Consider the following 15867-nt stretch of genomic DNA (forward strand, 5'->3'; position numbering starts at 1 on the left):
CAAGACTTCCATGTTGTCTGTGGTTTAAAAAGGCTTACGTTAATACAAATTCTGATTTCTGAGACACACATATCAGTACGTGGCCATTGTTCTTACTTTGGTTAGGTTCTGAGATTGTTCTGGGTTGTACAATATTAAGTACATAATACTGTACTGTTTAAAGTTGAAATGTGTGCAAAATAACTGATCCGGTTGCTAGGGAAACGTTACTGCAGCACCTGTAAGATGAAATTGGATTTTGTTGGGAGGAGCGGTGGTTGAGGGTTGTACAAAATGTAATTTTGGCTATTCAAAATAAAGAACATAATACTGCTTGATTGCAATTTATGATTTTGGAAGTACGGGTGCTGGGGTAATACACCTCTTGAAAAGAGTGCCTGCAGAAATTTAAGCTAGGAGGGGGGAATCTCGATATAGGTTAGTCTAGGCTCAAGAATACCAGTCACTGCTAATATAGCACACATTTTTTTTTTTTACAAGTGATAAAACAATTCATGCTAACTAAAATAGCAGAGGGGGTTTTATTTTTAATTATTTTCATTCGAAAAAATTGTTTTCGGGCGATTCCGCCAAAATACGGGTCCAATAAAATATTTTCTGAAAAAAAAAAATTCCGATTAAATATTTTTCCGACAAAATACGGTTCCAATAAAATACGTTTCTGTCAAAATATTTTCCGAAAAATTAAACAAATCGAATTATAAACAAAACACCCTATATAATGTAGTGTATAAGTAATATATTCATACTGTAGTTCAGCAGACGCTGACTATACATGTTTATAATACTACAGCATATATGCCTTGTGTAATTAAGCCGGGTATACATAGTTAGTCGTTGATTTCTATTACGCCTCGTAACAACTATTACGTATCATTATACTTATTATTATATTAAATATATCCAATCTTATTATTTATCTTTAATTTCTATATATCTGTGTACTTCAACGGTTTGCGGCCTATTTTGTTAAGTATCTATTTACCATTTCTAGAAAAAGAAAAGAAAAGAGCTCAGTCAAATAACAGATCGTCACCTGAGGAGAATTATACACGCTGAGCATGATAGATGCATAGCCAATTTAGAAACTTCCCTGCAACAACATTCAACTTCCATGGTGAATACAATAGTAGAAGTTACAACTTCATCTGTCCAAAATTAAATTGCAAGTAAAGCATTAACAGTATCTTATGATGTCCGACGTTTACTAGCTAAAACTGATATAATAAATAATGTTTTGAAGAATCGTTGAGTTTGACTAATATTTTAACTGTGACTGTGAACAAAAATACAATTTCAAATGATCAAATAGGCATATGTGATGAACTAAGAAATTGGAATGTAGAGTTTAATGTATCACATAATTGTTTAAATAAATTAATAATCATATAAAGAAGTAAGGGTCTGGATGTCGCTAAAGATGATAGAACTTTGATGAATACACCTAAAAAATCACAACATATTGACTATGGAACCTGGTGCCTACATATACTTTGATATAAAACAAAATATTAATTCTCTATTACATAAACATGAATTCGATGTAATTTGGATGTAATACATGCACTGATGAAGGTACATGTATTGATGGTAAATGGCTTTTTTGTCCATGGATCCTCTCTAAGAACCAATGAAAGTTTTAGAAATAAAACAAATGAGTATTACCATTAAGTATCTAGTTATTTTGAAATATTACCAATTAATATAACAGATGACGTGCCACTTGATAATATGCATTGTATTTATATTGTGGTCACGAAAAAACTTATTGAATTCTGGGTGAAAGGAAAAAAAGATGTACGTTTATTGGATGTAGCAAAAAATGATATAAATGATATTATATAAATGATAATATTTTAAATTTAAAAGCTTATTTACCATCAGAGTTTTCTAGACTCCCTAGATTACTTGCCAATTTTTATTTTTGGAAGGCTACAGTATTGAGATGTTTTTTGTTGTATTATGGGCATATTGTTTTAAAAGGAATGTTAAGGAAAAACTTTTATGTGAATTTTTTGCATTTAGGTTACTGCAATAAGAATACTTGTTAGAGTAACCTGGGGTATAATGGCGCACCTAAAATTTAACAGCTGTTGTTATGTGGTAGCATACATGTTTTAGAAATATTGTTATAATGTTATCCCATCATAAATATTATGTAGATTTCAATTTTCCGGTCATAAGTTGATTTTACCAAAGCAAATATCAAAAATTCTAAATAATTAGAAATTACAAATGCGTCTTTTTACCCCAGTATTGGGGTAAAAGTGCGCACCTAATGGAGTAATAGGCCACATGCTAAATTAATTCATAAAAAGGTGGGCAAGTAGATGTCGCTTTGCTGTACAGTAGGTTACAAGTGGGTTACTGTATAGTGGATAGTATTAAATTTGAATTCAATGATATAATATCACTGTATAAGAAAAACGATTTTGAGCGGAGACGGTATGTCAGTCTAAGGTATAAGACATATTATCTACTTATCTATGGTATTAAAAAAAAAATTGACCTACAAAAGGTACCTATAATAATATTCTATATATAATATCCTATATTCCAAATAAATTATTTCATAATATTCATTAGGTACCTACTTATAACGCGTTATACATCAAAAACAAACCGTGGTACTATCATAGATATACAATAGTATACTTTAAAAGTTTCAAGTACCCACGAATAATATTATACAATCACAACAAAATAACTATAATAGTTATTCTAGTTTTTTATATGTAATTTCGTCCAAATTTGAGCTTAAAATGACTATAAAAATAAACAGTGTAAATGTATTTTTTAGATTTTTTGGTAACAGTATTAACTAATTACGTGGAATCTTTTTTTAAATTTTTAATCCTTAGATATAAAAGTTGAAAATTTTATAAGTTTTTAACTACAAAATAATTATTCAATTTTAAATTTGATAAATGTTGTCAAAATTCGATCTTTAAATGCTTATAAAAAAAATTGTGCATATGTTTTTTTAATATTTTTCAACTGCTATTGTAACAATATATCAGGAGCCTCGTACTAAATTCTTACACTTTTTGACTCAACAGATAAAACTTTATTGATATTTATAGAAAAAACAACTAAAATAATTGAAAACTGACAATATCCGTAAAAAGCTCAAAAATAGTCAAATTATTTTAAAATCATTATTTTGGAAGTTATATCTTTCCAAAGTTTACGATTTTACATATTTACGCTTGCATGCGCCAAACGCTGTAGGTATACGTTTTCGTATTGGATTGTCGTCTCTATGTCTAAAGAAATATTATTGGAAATATGCAAATAGATTTTAACTATCGTATTTGCTGTTTAAAAACTCGTAAATTAAAACCAAAATTACATATTATCACAGCTTGATATCACAATATCCCTCGGCAGTTACTACGTGTGTATCGGCACTCGTTGCTACGCTCCTCGGCGCCGTCGCTCCGCTCCGCAAAACGAAAATATCCCCCGACTTGTTGTGCAAAACCACCTCAAGTAGTTAACAGGGAAAAAACAATTATGGACATATGAAAATTTAAGTAGGTATTAGGTAAAAATATTAATTTGCTTGGGCAGTGACTACGCGTGTATCGGCATTTGGCACTCGTCGCTACGTTCCTCGGCGCCGTCGTTTCGCTCCGAAAATCGAAAATATCCATCGACCTCTTATGCAAAACCACCTCATGTAGAACACATTGGTCACAGATATATTAATCTACATTTTTCATCAAAACTACTTTAGATAATATTATAACAAGATAAAATAACATAATTAATAAGAGGCGACAATCCAAAACGAAAATGTAAGAAAGCAAAGTGCATGCGTAAATCGGTAAACTGGTCACTGGATGCCCTTATAAAATATTAGTGTTGAAATTTGAAAAAAATGCCATGTCGTTGTTTGTTTTTGTGATGTTTGCATACATATGTGTTAAATACCTATTTAAATTTGTTATAATATTAATACATTTCAATGATATTTCACAAGAACAAGTCCAAAATTATAGCGGTTTGAATCAAAATAGTTGCCTATACATAACTCCTTAAAATAATAATAATAATATAATATTACCTATGTTGTTTATCCTAGCCCCTATAGCCTATAGGTATACATAATATAATATTATGTAATCATTGTAATCATGACTTGTATAATTTCATTAATATTTTCAATTTATTCAATTATTACGTTTTGCATGACAATAATACTTATTAAATTACATATCGAATCTTTTTAAAGTTCGAACAATAATAATTATAGAATTTTAAGTAAAAAATGAATAATGTGCAACACGAGTTCGAAGAAACTTTGAAACGCATCCAATCTCAAAACGGTGTAGTCGGTTATTGTGGTAAACAATAATGGTGTTTATTCGAACAGCGTCTTATTATGGTTGTTATAGGTAAGTTAACAGTGCCGAATAAACCGCCGATGCAAGCGGTGCGTCGCACCGGGGCCCCGACTGTGAAATATTTGGGGGCCTCGATATTATGGATATCGAGTACTATAAAAGATGATAAATTAAAATCAATAAGACTTTTTGGGTAGTTTTAGTATAAATAATGATTTATCACTACTAACTACTTAGTGTTCCAGACGTTTTAAGTGCTTTTATAATTTTTCTGACAATGCTGATGACTGTGGCAGGAGCCAAGTCATCATTTTCAAAACTTAAACTTATAAAGAATTACCTAAAAACACACGTGGACAAGAACGTTTATATAGTACAGGGATGGGTAACTGGCGGCCCTCGAACCATTTTTCACTGGACCGTGCTACATTTCAATTTAGTTTATAAAATTATTAAAACCGATATAATGTTTATCGTAAAAAGTAGAAATAAATTCTTATCTAGTATTGAACTATTGAATGTAAACAATATTATATTATTTATAGGCGTTTAGTTAACATTAGGTTTTTTTTTTTTTGCTTTCCATGTTCTCTGGCCCGCTAGATTTTCGCACATTCAAAATTGGCCCTATAGTATCATTGAGTTGCCCATCCCTGATAATATAGTACATTAATTTTAAAGATAGAAAAGGAACGAACTAAAACTCTGAATACTGAGAAAATAATTGACAATTGTGCCAATGCAAAATCGACGAAAAAAATGTTTAAGATACATAATCTTAACATTTTACTTTTCGCTATTATATTGGAGGCTGGCTTTATTCTGTAAATAATATACCTACTATCCTTCATCAGAAGTAAGTAGATCAAAAGTAATTTCGGTTTCCATTATAATTGATAGTAATTAACCTTAATTTGTAAATAAAAAATGCGTATTATATTTACCTACATCATTTATAAGTTAACTAATACATTTAATAAATTAATTTCAAGTATATTAATTAATTTAATATTATATATTTGAATACTGTTTTTTAATGTATACAAATGTTGTGTAGGATGGATTACAATTACTATGCGTTCTTTGCAAGGTATATCAATCGCAGAATCTTTTGGGTATTTACATTCTCCGAGAAAAGAAAGAGAATTTTGGGTACATCCATTTAATAAAAGCCGCGAATATAATGAGCGTTTAAAAAAAAATTATTTGGGCATAAGACAGTATCCACAGAAGTTCTTTGAATATTACAGAATGTCCATTTAATCATTTGATGAACTTTTGATGAATGTGCGTCCACATATAACAAAACAAATTACACCATTTCGAAATCCCGTTTCTGCAGAAGAAAGACTCACCCTCACAATAAGGAAGCATAAAAAAAGAATAAATATTTATAATATTTAAGGTAAGACCATTTAAAAAATCAGATTTATTTATTTATAATTAATATATGTTGCTTGTCATACATTTATCATAAAATAAAATATATTTTTTTAGTTTTCTACTGTAAATACTAAAATTTCATTAAATATATAGTAAGTGAAATTTAAAGATATTAAAACAGAATATTTGATAAAATATTATAATAATACATAAATTATAGATGAATAAAATAAAATAAAAAACTGTTATATAGTTTGCTGAGAATTTTCATCTTAACTAACCTGGATAGGAATGTAGCTGAGTGATGTGTAAGAAGAATGATATGAATGAGAGAGATCAGTTTGAAAGTTTGGAAGAAATTGTTGATGATGATTATTTCTAAGGATTTGGTTTATATGAAATATCTCGTATACATTTAATCCTGATCCTGAATACTATAGCAGTTGAAAATATTAAAAATACATAGGCACAATTTCGAATTTTGACAACATTTATCAAATTTAAAAATTATTTTGTAGTAAAAAAATGTATAAAATGTTCAACTTTTATAGCTAAGGATTGAAAATGTAAAACAAGGTTCCACGTAAATAGGTTAGTTTATTCAAAATAATATACTTAGCAAATATCATAGAATGGCTGACTATCAGAATAGTGTTTTCTTATACAATAATATTATTTCATTCAACTAAATTTTAACACAATCCATTACAGTTACCCACTAGTCACCTAGGTACTACCTATACAGCAGAGCGACACACACTTGTCCACATGTTTACCTATGCGTTAAAAACTAAAAACTTAAATACTTGCAAAGATACTTCACTATATGTATGACTTTTTCAAAAATTATGAAATATTCTCTAAAACTCCAAAAGTTAACTTGTAATTTTTTACAATTTTTTAAGTAAATTGGTTTCAAATATATGGCTAAACGAAGTTTTCAGTTCATGTTATAATCCTTGAATCCTTGAAATCCTTGACGTTATATCAAATTTGTCATACACCTATACATCCGGCGTGATCACTAGCTCACTCAGACAATTATAAACGAAAATATTCCTCGATAATATGCTATGGAACGTCATGTCCATAGATTATATTGTCACTAAAATTATTTTGCTGTTGTTTAATTAAAATGTTTAAATATGCATGCAAGGGGACCTTACTAAACTATTATAATATATAATTTTGAGTTCTTATAGACAATTAAACGTGACTTTTAGCGTTGTTTGTACATTGTTTTCATAGTAAAATCAATATTTTATTGACATATTTACTTTTTTTGTTGAATATTTTTCTCGCATGAAACTATTCTTTATACACTATTAATTTGAATTTTAAAACAATTATAGGTACATTAATGTTTGGTCTCTCTTCACTTCATACATGGATAGGATGGGTTTTGAGTGTTAATTGCATGTTTCGTACCTATCGCTTAAAAATTAAAACATGGACAGTAAGTAGGTACCTACTTACTTTTACTAAAACCATGCTGTGCATAAATAAACTATACAGAATTTAACTTTTTATGCACATTGTTATTTTTAGATTGAATCAAATGCTCACAAATTATAATTTGCTGAAAGAAAAAAATAATACAAAATAAATTGTGGTGAGGAATTTGTACTGGTCGGCTTTCTTAATCTGTTAGCACCATACAAAACTCTACGCGGTTGGGTAATGCGATTCCGCGACCGCCGCGTGGAGAGAAGTTAAACAGGCCATCCGTAATTTAACCATCGTAATAATATTACATTTTGCGTACGACGGAGACGTTGTGTGAATACTTTAAACCCATGCCTCAATCCCGTCGCTGCAGGTCGGACGAGCACAATAATTACCGAATCGGAACTTTTGATTGTTTACAATCCGAAGGCCGTTTGATTATTTTCATTATTTTATTTTGTTATTTTATTATTATTATTATAATTTTATTCAATTCATGTACTTTTCGGTAACTATGACAACGACACTTAAAGATTAATATAACAAATTTGAACTCGATAAATTTTATTTTTCAATATATTTAAAAAAAATCAAATATGCCCATAGAATGGATGTCAACATTTGCACTAACTGCGTGCATAGTAGCTGCTACACACATACTAATATGTGTACACAACTATTTAAATATGACGAACACCAACGTACCATCTTGAGACTAGTTCAGGGGAATTTACCAGAAAAGTTTAGATAATTTTATAAATGATTGTAGGTAATAATATTTTTAAAGATTATTATTTATTAAGAGGACGTGATACCCGCATGTGTTGTCTCCGTCTTACAAGTGCGTAACATAGAAAACGTTACGCTCAGCAGAACACGTTAATTTTAATTAACTCCGTTAATTTAAAAAATAGAGTGAATTTACCTCTTATAAAATCTAAAGATAAGATTATTATCTAGGTAACCTCATATGCTTTTTAGTATATTTTAATTTTAACGCGAGTATTTTAAGATGTATAAAATTTACAATTTTAACCCCAATCCTCCCCCCCCCCTGGGCACGCCACTGTATAATATATATATTATATAAATGTACATTTAAGTATATTTAAATATCTATACAAGCCCGGATTAAGGGGTGGCAAGGGGGGGGCATGGTCCAGGGCCCATTGATTTTGGTGGCCCATATTTATCCCCAAAAATATTTTTTAACGCGTCTTAAAAAAAAAAATATGCAAGTAGGTGGGTATATGAAGGTAAATTATTATTAATAATTATAAAATAAAATTGTTCACAATTTTATCACGAAAAATTACTATAAATAATGAACTATGTTTGCCAACAATGTTGTGTTTGTTTTTTATTTTGATCATTTTAGATTACCGATTTAATTATGGGCCCACTAAGTGTATGGTGTCCCCGGGCCCAATTGATCCCTAATTCGGGCTTGTAAACTATATAAATGATAATTCAAAAAATCAAAATATAGTATAATGTTACATGCACGGTTCTCCAGAGTCCAGAACCGACACCGGACCTTAAAATTGTTACCCCTATGGCAGGATGTTGGGTAGGATACCAGTTTTGGTTGGTGCGATGCGCGTTCTCTCGCTGGACAGACTTTAATAATATAACAAGTTATAATTTATTTTAACAAAAATCAATGATAATTATTATTCAGCTGTACAAGAAAGAAATAGCCGTTTATTGGAAAGTCAAGACCGAAATAATAGGAACATTTTTCTTTACATTTTAATTGTGATCCTTGTAATACTGTTTATTCAAATATACCATATTTTATTTTTGAAAATAACTGTAATAGATACGAAACCAGAATTTGAATGTTAAAATTTGAATCAAAATGTTAAATCAAGAGGCTCCTACGATTTTAGTTGTCGGCCTCATTGACTACACCAACGAAATTCCACCGATTAAAGGAATACCAGGACCAATGTGACACTAGGAGTGTCAGTCTATGACCTCATCAACTATGATACTCATAGATATATAATGTGCATGTATAGCAAGGCACATACAATAATTTATTGACGGATTACAACAAGAACAAAGAAATAATAATAATATAAGCAATGGCTATGGCTTGGTATAATCCAAGCTATCTATACGGAATCTATAAATTATTTTATTATAGGCAGATACATTTTTTATTTTTTTTTATTTTTGAACGACTAATGCAGCTGAAAGTTTTCACAGGCATACAATTTCCAATTTTACAAGGCACATCCACATATACACTTGGTTATTATACTTAAACTTCACTATAAAGGCTGATCAGGAGTACTCTGAATTAACCTACTTAAATTCTTATTACAAATTGGATAACAATTTTAATTTAAATTTTTTTGAGGTATTTATTTTGATTGATCAACATTTTTTTATTTAATTTTTTTATATTGTATATTATTATATTCAGTATTTAGCGGAATAAATTTTAACTGTAATATAATATAATAAACTAACTGACATACATATGTAATAATAAGATTTTTATTTATAAACATTTATATTCAAATGTATCTTATTTTTTAATAATAATATTCTACGATACAAAATGGCAAAGTCGCACCTATTTTCGTGCTCAATCGTGTTGTTTTGGGGGTTTTTTTGGGTACCTATTGTTGATTCCAACCATGCTCAATCGGGTTGTGAAAAAGGTCAATCGTGCTCAGTCGGGTTCCAGCCGGCAGGATGTTGGGTAGGGACTAGGGAACCAGTTTTGGTCTGTGCGATGCGCGTTCTCTCGCTGGACAGACTATAATAATGTAACAAGTTATAATTTATTTTAACAAAAACCAATGCTGTACATGAAAGAAATAACCTTTTGTTACAAGTTCAACAACAAAATGCTAGATACAGGAACATTTTTCTTTCTATTTTGATAGTGGTCGTTCTAATACTTTTTATACACATATACCATATTCTATTTTAATTTGTGATGACTCTAGAGGGAAAAAAGGAACCAAGCTGTCAACTTGGAGGCCTATCGATGCTAGTAATTATTTATAATTTATTTATAACTAGTAACTGTCCTTGTCGTCATTCTCTTGTGTTCTTGTAACCTAACCAGTATTTGTATTTCAATATATTTTAATTTATTACTGGATAACATTTTAAGATATTTTATTTTGAAAATTTTTACTAATCTACTTAAATGTATTCTGAAATTATAAATGTGTTCTTAATGTCTTAAAACAAATTAAAACTAAACTTGGCATACATTATGTTGAATAAAAACAAATAGGTATTTAATGTTGTTTTATTTTACTTTAAGAAGTAATATCTAAGTGCATACCCAAGTATATTTATTAACTTTGAGTAAAACTGTAAAAGCATTAACAAAAATATAATGATGCAAGTAAAATGTATACCTACCACAGTTTTTTATTTTTAGTGTATGAAATTGATTTTTTTTACGAAGGATATTCAACCGTTAGTCAATTTTTATAATTTCTCCTCAAACAATTTTTGATATTTTGTTGTAATATTCAAAAATTAACCATAAACAGGTACTTCAAATTTTCACCAAATGATTATGATAAAATATTATAATTGTCTAAAAGTACCTACCTACATAATAAAATGTTCAAAATATTTAATAATATTAAACATGTTTAAAACATCGGATCTTTATTGCTCCGTAACTAATTTATTAATCGATAACATTGTCGATAAAGCTGGGCTCACGTCTGATTTCAAAATAATACGTGAAAATAATAAATTACAAAATTTCGGCCACGTGAATGTGGAAACATCGCATAAAATATTGTTTGCTCAATTATTTTATGCTTAATTGTGCTTTACCGTACTCAACAATCAACATACGAAATAATTTACGAAAATACAAACTAAATATACAAACAAATATAATATGTATTTATATAATATAACAATGGACATTTTAAGGAATGTGCAATTATAATTCCTAATAAAATTATTAATAACATATAGATTATAGATACACAATATATTAACCTAAGATTAACCTATATTAACACTACAGAGTGTATATATATTAATATAAAAAAACGTGAAAAAAATGCAAAAAATTTCGAGATTACGGGCGGCCATGTTAACCATATGCGCGGGAGCAGTCGCCGTCCGGAAGAGCATACGACGGATTCGAACTTGGACATTCCGTATTGTCATATGTGGTTGATACCGATGTGAATAGCGTCGGTAGACCCCTTAGGCCGAAGGAATTCAGACAAGACGACGGAGACGACGCGGGGATACGTGAAAATGCACAAACGGTGTTCGGTGGTATAATTGTATTGTGTTAAAATTTCATTTGAATAGCAAATGGTATTGCTAATATTATGATAAATAGTTTGTTTAAAAACGTCGTGGATATAAAAAAATCATCTGTTGTCTCAATTATATCTCCAGTCACTGAATTCCCGACGGCGGAATAGATCAATTTACAGTCGTTCGAAGTGACTAGTTACGTACCTAATACCGACCACGGAGGCAGGGAACATCTACCCGCTACCGCCGCTCGTCCTTTCTATAACTACTAGGTCGTACCCATTCAGTATACTCTGTCCAACAAATGAGTGCAACATTTTTAATTTCCAAATGAAATGCGTTCCGCCGTCGAGGTCTGAATTCTCCTATCACGGGATATCTGAACGTGTATACAACGGTGCCGCTGCGCAGTCTAGTGGCGGCGGCGGCGATCGACAAGCGGTGATCGCGCTGGTGGGAATGCGCAGCAATAGACGAGTTTTGGTAACCACCGGATTGCGCTCTCTCGTTAGACAGAGTTAAGTAGCATTGCTTTTAAGTTTTAAATACAATAGATTGCTCAATGGCCGTGTTTTCGGTTTCGTGGTAATAACCGGATGTCGCTCAGGGGCGTATATAGGATTTTCTTGAGGAGGGGGATATCATAATTTGTTTAGTGCTGTTGCAAATTTTTGTTAGTTACTCCATGTAAGGTATATAATAACAATAAAAATAATAATATTGAATTTTATTTTACTCTGGTTTATTAATTTATAAAATAAATTCTAGTTTTCTATTTTTCATACACAACTCATTAATTACTTCATCTGTTGTAATTTCAAATTTTCAACCTCTCTGTGACAAGACAGCATAGCCAACCCATTAAGTCTAGTCTATAATCACAAAACACACACATTTTTAAACAGTTATTATAAATATTTGTATTGAAAACTGAAAGAAATAATTACAAACTATTTACCTCTTTCATACTATTCCTGAGGTATGACTATTCGTTTTAAACTGGAAAATGATCTTTCAGTAGTAGCTGTTGACACTGGAAAGGTGCAGAAGATTTTTAATAGCATGTTTATATTTGGATAGAATTCTTCATCACAAATTGCAAGTGCCTGTAGTTCTGACCTGAGAACAATGCGTTCTGTAACTAACTTTGTCTCCACAAATTTAATTCAGCCAAACTAGAGCATGGGTCTATAGTCTATTACAGGTGAATAAAATTCTATAAGTTTAGAAAATTCTTCTCTATCATTCAATTTAATTGGAAGTGATTCTGTTTTAAAAATACAATCAAACCCTAAAACAGTAAATACTATATAAATTATCAAGTACATAGTTTAATATAATAAATTTGTATTAATCTTAATTTAGATTATTCATTATTTAACATTTATTGTTTTATGATTATGATGTAGTTAATAATTAATTTATAGAGTATATTACCAAAAATATAAATACCTTCAAAAATATTTTTATGGTTTATAAATCGTTCAGTAAGTTGAGAAATAAAATAATCAACATATGGTAAGAACACTGTGATTCGATAGTATTGTTCAATATTGAGTCTTCTTGAAGAATTGGATTAGCTCTTTGAGTTTGTTTTGTAGTTGTTCTTTTTTTTTGCAATTCAATACCAACACTATCTCCTATTTTCTAAAAAAATAGGATATTTTAGTTACAGTTTTGAATATTATATTAATATTGAATTGATTAAGTGTTCATCAATAATTTATAAAATTTAATATATTTATATGACTAGAACTATTTACCTTAACGTTATTGTAGACCATACTAAATTCTACTTCATTATTTTCTCGAATGGACTTTAAAGTGGCTATCACGTTTTGTATTATGTATATAGTTCTTTTAAGATCAATTTGTACTTTTTTAATTACTTACACAATGGCAGTCCAAATGAAAATAATAACTGAAATAAAGTTTAAAAATGTTGTCAGTAAAAACTAAATTAAATATACCTTAATAACATTGAAAGAAATTATAACTCAGTATCTTCCATTGACCTCTTTATCATGTGAGCCTCACTTGGAACTTTACAATCAGAAATAATTTCTAATGCTGAAAGAACAAATGGGAATAGCTCTGAAAAATCATTTACCGAATCATATATTATGATAGCGTTGAATCCAGCGTGTGGCACAAAGTCGTTTCAGTTGTCTTATGCTAGGTTCATTGTCAGAATTTTCAATTACATGTAGAAGAATAGAATTCCTTTTGGGGGTGTTAAAAAATGTGTATGCTTTTTCGATTAATCCTAAACAATTTCTGATAGGTTTTATTCCACTTGCTGTTGAAACTGCCAAATTCAAGGAATGTGCAGCACAGTGCACATACAAGGCTTTGGGATATTTAGACCGTACAAGAGTTTGGACTCCTTTAAATTGGCCAGCCATATTACTGGCCCCATCGTAGCCCTGGCCATATAAATAATTACAATATAGACCGCATCTATTTAAACCTAAAAAACCAATACACATAAAATAAACTAAATAAGTTAATTATTAATTAAAAATTACCATTTAATATGGAATTTGGCAAGGCATCACCGGTCAAACTTTCAATTTCAAAGAACTGTAAAAAGTCCTCATGTAGCATATTTTGTTCATCAATATAACGGACACATATAGAGAGTTGCTCTTTTGTCGATATATCTGTTGTTTCATCGGCGAGAACCGAGAAACATTTTGATTTGTTAACTTTATTTACTATTTTTCCTAGTAATATTGTATTGCACACCTGGATTATTTCGTTTTGAATGACTGGACTAGTGTACTTATTACGTTTACCTGAACCTTCCAGAACAGTACGTAGAAATTCGTCACCTTTGGCTCTATACTTCAATATGGCACGAAAATGACCTTGTCTTATATCATCTAAAAATTCAAAATACCATAAGACCTGGGTACTAAGTTACTTTGCCCCAAATTTTTACTTACCATCAACATTGATTGGACCAAAATCCTCTAAGAGCCAATTCTTCTTTACCACATAATATAATGCATTTAATAATTTGTTTAATTCTTTTTCTATTTTCTTCTATTTGTAGTATTCTAAAATAAAATAAAATTGATAAATGTATACAGTCGAGTCGCGATAACTCGAACCTCGATAACTCGAAAAACTTAACAACTCGATTTTTTTTTATACCCCTAGAAATTCTCATAACACTCAATGTATTATAAGTCTTGTTAACTCGAATATAAAATTGTAATGAATAGCTTAGTCGAAGTATATTATTTACATCTGTAATATATGGGTATCTGGGTATTTCGTAATATTTTGTTTTATCTACTTTAAGATAAAATGAGTAGATATAGAAACTGATTATTAGCACATTCACAATAACAGTAAGTATGTATGTATGGTTAATAATGTTTGTATGTGTCTACCTGTCGTGTCGATTGTGCGTATTTTTGTATGTTTTTAAACATGTCTCAAAAACGAAAATTAAATCATTTAACTATAGCTGACAAAGTGCATGTGATACAATTGGTGGAAAAAGCTAACAGGAAAAAACAAGACATGGCGAAAGAATTTAATATTCCACCAAATATGCTGTCAACATTTTTAAAAAAACAAGGCGGATATTTTAAAAAATTTGAAGACAATAAAGGTGATAATAAAAGGTCAAACCAGCCGAATATCCACATGTAGAGGTATTTTTATTCAAATGGTTTACTCAATGTAGAGATAAAAATATACTCTAAGTGGACCAATACTAAAAGAAGAAGCAGAATATTTTGCAACTAAATTTGGTTATTCTAATTTTAAAGCAAGTCAAAGCTGGTTAGGGAATTGGAAAAATCGTCATAACATAATTTTTCGTAAAATATGTGGCGGAAGTGCTTCTGTAAATGACTGTTTATGTAATGAATGGTTAGGAAAGTTATCAAACATCATAAAAAAATATTCTCCCGATGATGTATTTAATGTGGATGAGACAGCATTGTTTTTTAAATGCCTACCCGATCGCACTTTTATATTGAAAGAGGAAACTTGTTCGGGTGGCAAACAAAGTAAGGAACGGATAAAAATTCTTTTAGGATCAAATATGTCAGGTTCCGAAAAAATTAAGCCACTTATAATTGGGAAATCAAAAAAACCACGATGTTTTAAAGGAGTTAAGAGTTTACCATTAGATTATGAGTCAAACAAAAAGGCATGGATGACTGGTGATTTATTTAAAAGTTGGCTTGTAAAATTTGATCAAAAGATGCGACTAAATCAAAGAAATGTTTTATTATTTATTGATAGCTGTACAGCTCATTGTACTATTAATTTAAAATCTGTAAGAATCGAATTTTTGCCTCCAAATACTACATCTAAACTACAACCAATGGATCAGGGAATAATACAACATTTCAAAACATTATACCGCAAAGAAGTTATTCGAAAAATTGTTTACGATATT

At 29.9% G+C, this 15867-nt stretch overlaps 1 protein-coding gene across 1 annotated transcript; it reads right to left on the bottom strand.

Annotated features, from left to right (window-relative positions):
• Positions 1-12917: 12917 nt before the first annotated feature.
• Positions 12918-14051, bottom strand: LOC100574973 (zinc finger MYM-type protein 1-like). Its single transcript, XM_008184205.1, has 3 exons — positions 13973-14051; positions 13649-13914; positions 12918-13091 (listed from the first exon to the last, which is right to left on the bottom strand). The coding sequence occupies exons 1-3, from the start codon at positions 14049-14051 to the stop codon at positions 12918-12920; spliced, it is 519 nt and encodes a 172-aa protein (XP_008182427.1).
• Between the last annotated feature and the right edge of the window lie 1816 nt (positions 14052-15867).

This window comes from Acyrthosiphon pisum, chromosome X, assembly GCF_005508785.2.
Source record: "Acyrthosiphon pisum isolate AL4f chromosome X, pea_aphid_22Mar2018_4r6ur, whole genome shotgun sequence".
In the NCBI taxonomy this organism is placed as follows: Eukaryota; Metazoa; Arthropoda; class Insecta; order Hemiptera; family Aphididae; genus Acyrthosiphon; species Acyrthosiphon pisum.